A 5,000-nucleotide genomic window follows, 5' to 3' on the forward strand; every position below is an offset into this window, starting at 1 on the left:
TCCTCCTTCTCCTCCTCCTCCTTCTCCTTCTCCTCCTCCTCCTGCTCCTTCTCCTGCTTCTTCTCCTCCTTTTCCTTCTCCTCCTTCTCCTCCTGCTCCTTCTCCTCCTGCTCTTTCTCCTCCTCCTCCTCCTGCTCCTTCTCCTCCTGCTCCTTCTCCTCCTGCTCCTTCTCCTCCTACTGCTCCTTCTCCTCCTCCTTTTCCTCCTCCTCCTTCTCCTGCTCCTTCTCCTCCTCCTCCTTCTCCTGCTCCTTCTCCTCTTCCTCCTCCTGCTCCTTCTCCTCCTGCTCCTTCTCCTCCTACTGCTCCTTCTCCTCCTCCTTTTCCTCCTCCTCCTTCTCCTGCTCCTTCTCCTCCTCCTCCTCCTGCTCCTTCTCCTGCTTCTTCTCCTCCTCCACCTTCTCCTCCTCCTCCTCCTTCTCCTCCTCCTCCTTCTCCTCCTGCTCCTTCTCCTCCTTCTCCTCCTCCTCCTGCTCCTTCTCCTCCTGCTCTTTCTCTTCCTCCTTCTCCTCCTCCTTCTCCTCCTCCTTCTCCTCCTCCTCCTCCTTCTTCTTCCTCTTCTTCTTCTTCTTCTTCCTTTTTCTGCATAAAGAAGTATCAAGAGTAGTTTCACTGCCCTAAAAATCCTCTGAGGTCCATGTATTCATCCCTCCCTCTGCCCAACGCCTACCAACTCCTGATCTTTTTACTATTTCCATGATTTTGTCTTTTCCACAGTGTCCAAGTGTCAGCACGACTCAGTCTGCAGCCATCGCAACGTGGCTTCTCTCACTTAGTCATAAGTATTTAAAATTCATTCATGTCGTTTTATGTACTCACTCTTTTTTTCTTCCTCTTTTTTTTCTTTTTTTTTCACTTGCCTGTTATAGCTGTTGCAAAAGTCAAGATTTTTTAAAAAGTATAAAAGAGCAGGGCCGGGCGCGGTGGCTCACGCCTGTCATCCCAGCACTTTGGGAGGCCGAGGCAGGTGGATCATGAGGTCAGGAGATCGAGACCATCCTGGCTAACATGATGAAACCCCATCTCTAGTAAAAATACAAAAAAAAAAATAGCCAGGCGAGGTGGCGGGCACCTGTAGTCCCAGCTACTCGGGAGGCTGAGGCAGGAGAATGGCATGAACCTGGAAGGTGGAGCTTGCAGTGAGCCAAGATCACGCCACTGCACTCCAGCCTGGGCAACAGAGCCAGACTCCGTCTCAAAAAAAAAAAAAAAAAAAAATTACAAAAGAGCAAAACAAGAAAAAAAAAGTTATCAAAATGAAAATCTGAGCCATCCTTTCTTGTTTTGTTCCCCCAAATCCACTAATTATTAACAGAAAGTAAAAGCTATGAGAAATGAATAAAAGTCACTGCAACTTCCTTGAAGAGTGTCAGAACCTGCCTTTAGTGTCAGCCGTGGGTTCCCTCGTGAAGGTCAGCTGAGCCATGACCCATGAAACATGGAAGCTTGACACTAGATTGACCCTCTTGAGACGCCAAAGATGTCCACGTCCTAATCCCCATGTGGGAGACACAGTAATGGTCCCAAAGATGTCCATGTCTTAATTTTCATGTGGTTGACAGAATAATGGTCCCAAAAATGTCCATGTCCTAATCCCATGTGGTAGACAGAATAATGGCCCCAAAGATGTCCACGTCCTAATCCCATGTGGGAGACAGAATAATGGCCCCAAAGATGTCCACGTCCTAACCCCACGTGGGAGACAGAGTAATGACCCCAAAGATGTCGACATCCTAATCCCCATGTGGGAGACAGAATAATGGTCCCAAAGATGTCCACGTCCTAATCCCATGTGGGAGACAGAATAATGGCCCCAAAGATGTCCACGTCCTAATCCCATGTGGGAGACAGAATAATGGCCCCAAAGATACCCACGTCCTAATCCCATGTGGGAGACAGAATAATGGCCCCAAAGATGTCCACGTCCTAACCCCACGTGGGAGACAGAGTAATGACCCTAAAGATGTCGACATCCTAATCCCCATGTGGGAGACAGAATAATGGTCCCAAAGATGTCCACGTCCTAATCCCATGTGGGAGACAGAATAATGGCCATGCAGACCTTCCACAGCTGGCCACGACCCCCCATTTGACCAGGTCAGCAGCTGGTTTGTTTCCCCAGATCACCTCCCTGGGGTCCCCTGCCAGGAATGTCCTGGGAGAGCCACGCTTCTCACTGTGTGACGCTTTCTGTCCTGCAGCTCTTCCCTTCTCTCTGGCCAGCAGCATGTTTCTCCTGGTCACAAGCCTTGTACTGTGTGAGCTGCTGCAGCCAGCATTCCTCCTGATCCCAGAGAAACCGGGTAAGTACGGAAACCTGTGGCTGAACCTTCCCTGCAGCCCTCGTTTAGACGTCTTGCATCTGGAGACCTACGTGGATACCTGGGTGCATTTGCATTTCATCTGTAATGTTTATGAGGGACCCAGTAAGCACCAGCCGACCCACCAGAAGCTGAGAATTCCTCTTGTCCTCACCTCCTTTTCTGCTGTTAATGTCCATCCACCCATTCTACAGATGAGAAAACAGGCTCAGAGACCTCCACGGTGTAACCCAAAGACCATCTAGGTAGTGACGGGGCCAAGATGAGGACCCAGGTCTCCTTGGGGCCAAAGTGTTTCTTCCTTCCTTCTTTCGTTCTTTGCTTCCTTCCTTTTTCCTTCCTCCCTTCTTCCCTCCCTTGCTTCCTTCTCTTCCTCCTACCCTCCCTCCTTCCATCCTTCCTTCTCTCCTTCCTTCCATCCTTCTCTCCCTCCTGATTCATTTCTTTTCTCTTTCTTTTTCTTTTTTTCTTTCTCTTTCCTTCCTTCCCTCCTTCCCTCTCTCTGTTTCTTCCTTCCGTTGTTTCTTTCTTTCCTTCCTTCCTTCCTTCCTTCCCTCCCTTCTTTCTCTCTTTCTTTCTTTCCCTTTCTTTCTTTTTTCTTTCTTTCTCCTTCTTTCTTTCTCTCCTTTCTTTCTCTCTTTCTTTCTCTCTTTCCTTCTTTCTTTCTTTCCTTCTTTCTCTCTCTTTCTTTCTTTCTTTCTTTCTCCCTCTCTCTCTTTCTTTCTTTATTTCTTTCTTTCTGTCTTTCTTTCTTTCTTTTTCTTTTTCTTTCTCTTCAGAGTCTCGCTCTTGTTGCCCAGGCTGGAGTGCAGTGGCTCAGTCTTGGCTCCCTGCGAATTCATCCTCCTGGGTTCAAGCGATTCTTCTGCCTCAGCCTCCCGAGTAGCTGGGACTACAGGCGCCCGCCACCATGCCCAGCTAATTTTTGTATTTTTAGGAGAGATGGGGTTTTGTCATGTTGACCAGGCTGGTCTCAAATTCCTGGACTTATGTGATCCACCTGCCTCGGCCTCCCAAAGTGCTGGGATTACAGGCATGAGCCACCGCGCCCAGCTTCTTGTTTTTTGACTTTTTAATAATAGCCATTGTGACTGGTGTGGAATGATATCTCGTTGTGGTTTTGATTTGCATTTCAGGGAGGGACCCTCTGGACTGAGGGTGTCAGGGTCTCTGCTTCAGGAAAATATTTGCAGATATTTTGTGACCTGGTTCAGGGAAGACAGACAAAGACAGCTTTTCTGTGTCTGCAATTTTCTCACATTCCGTCAGTTGTATTTTAAACTGCCAAGGTTCCGTAATTTGGGAACCGTGTTCTGAGTCTCATCACTCTGGATAGCGCCTTTGCCTGTTCTCATTCAGGTGGTTTTCTTTCTCCCTTTTTTTTTTTTCTTTTCTTTTTTTTTTTTTTTGAGACAGGGTCTCGCTCTGTCACCCAGTTTGGAGTGCAGTGGCGCGATCTCGGGTCGCTGCAGCCTCAACTTTCTGGGATCAAAAGAACCTGCCCCTTCGGCCTCCCGAGTAGCTGGGACTGCAGACATGCACCACCACGCCAAGCTAATTTAATATTTTATTTTTATTTTTATTTTGTAGAGATGGAGTCTTGCTATGTTGCAAAAACTGGTTTTTTATTTTATTATTATTATTTTTTTTTTTTTGAGATGGAGTCTTTCTCTGTCTCCCAGGCTGGAGTGCAATAGCGCGATCTCGGCTCACTGCAATCTCCACCTCCCGGGTTCACACCATTCTCCCGCCTCAGCCTCCGGAGCAGGTGGGATTCCAGGCGTCCACCACCACACCCGGCTAATTTTTTTGTATTTTTAGTAGAGACGGGGGTTTCACCATGTTGGCCAGGCTGGTCTTGAACTCGTGACCTCAGGTGATCCGCCCACCTGGGCCTCCCAAAGGGCTGGGACTGCCGATGTGCAGCACCACGCCTGCCTAATTTAAACTTTTAAAAAACTGTGTTTTTTTCAGAGATGCAGTCTTGCTGTGTTGCCCAGGCTGATCTCAATCTACTGGGCTTAAGCCAGTTTTTTGCCTCAGCCTCCCAAAATGCTGGGATTGGAGGCGTGAGCCACCTCCTCCAGTCTTCAGGTGGTTTTTGAGTATTACTGCAGTAGAAATCTCCTTTTTTCAGAAACAGCAAAGGGGGCTGAGAAAAGGAGGGAAGGTGGACAAGGGAGGAACAGATTCCTGAGGATGTGGGATGTCCTGGGGCCATGCGGGTGACAGAGGAAACTCAGCAGGTTCCAGCCGTGAACTTCACCTCCTAGAGCCAGGTGGGAAGAGAAAAAACAGGAAATGCCGGGTGCGGTGGCTCCCGCCTGTAATCCCGGAATCTTGGGAGGCCGAGGCGGGTGGATCACCTGAGGTCGGGAGTTCGAGACCAGCCTGACCAACACGGTGAAACCCCGTCTCTACTAAAAATACAAAAATTAGCCGGGCATGGTGGTGGGTGCCTGTAGTCCCAGCTACTCGGGAGGCTGAGGCAGGAGAATGGCGGGAACCCGGGAGGCGGAGCTTGCAGTGAGCTGAGATCCGGCCACTGCACCCCAGCCTGGGTGATAGAGCGAGACTACATCTCAAAAAAAAAAAAAAAAGAAAAGAAAAGAAAGAAAAGAGAGAGAGAGAGACCGAGGAGAGAGAGAGAGAGAAGAGAAAGAAAGAAAAGAAAGAGAG

At 48.8% G+C, this 5,000-nt stretch overlaps 1 protein-coding gene across 7 annotated transcripts in view; it reads left to right on the forward strand.

Moving 5' to 3' along the window:
- The window catches only part of LOC105478257 (colony stimulating factor 2 receptor subunit alpha), a 42,608-nt gene that overhangs the window by 11,926 nt on the left and 25,682 nt on the right, over positions 1 to 5,000 (forward strand). For 5 of the 7 annotated variants that reach the window (XM_071089371.1, XM_071089367.1, XM_071089372.1 and 2 more), the window contains one exon: positions 2,202 to 2,303. The exons of 1 other annotated variant lie outside the window; for it this stretch is intronic. In XM_071089371.1, the coding sequence (XP_070945472.1) occupies positions 2,202 to 2,303 (102 nt within the window). Of the gene's footprint in view, positions 1 to 2,201; positions 2,304 to 2,327; positions 2,567 to 5,000 lie in introns of those variants that run through there. One more of the 7 variants, XM_071089370.1, reaches the window with a different exon arrangement.

The sequence above is a fragment of the Macaca nemestrina genome, chromosome Y (genome assembly GCF_043159975.1).
Source record: "Macaca nemestrina isolate mMacNem1 chromosome Y, mMacNem.hap1, whole genome shotgun sequence".
Taxonomy (NCBI): domain Eukaryota; kingdom Metazoa; phylum Chordata; class Mammalia; order Primates; family Cercopithecidae; genus Macaca; species Macaca nemestrina.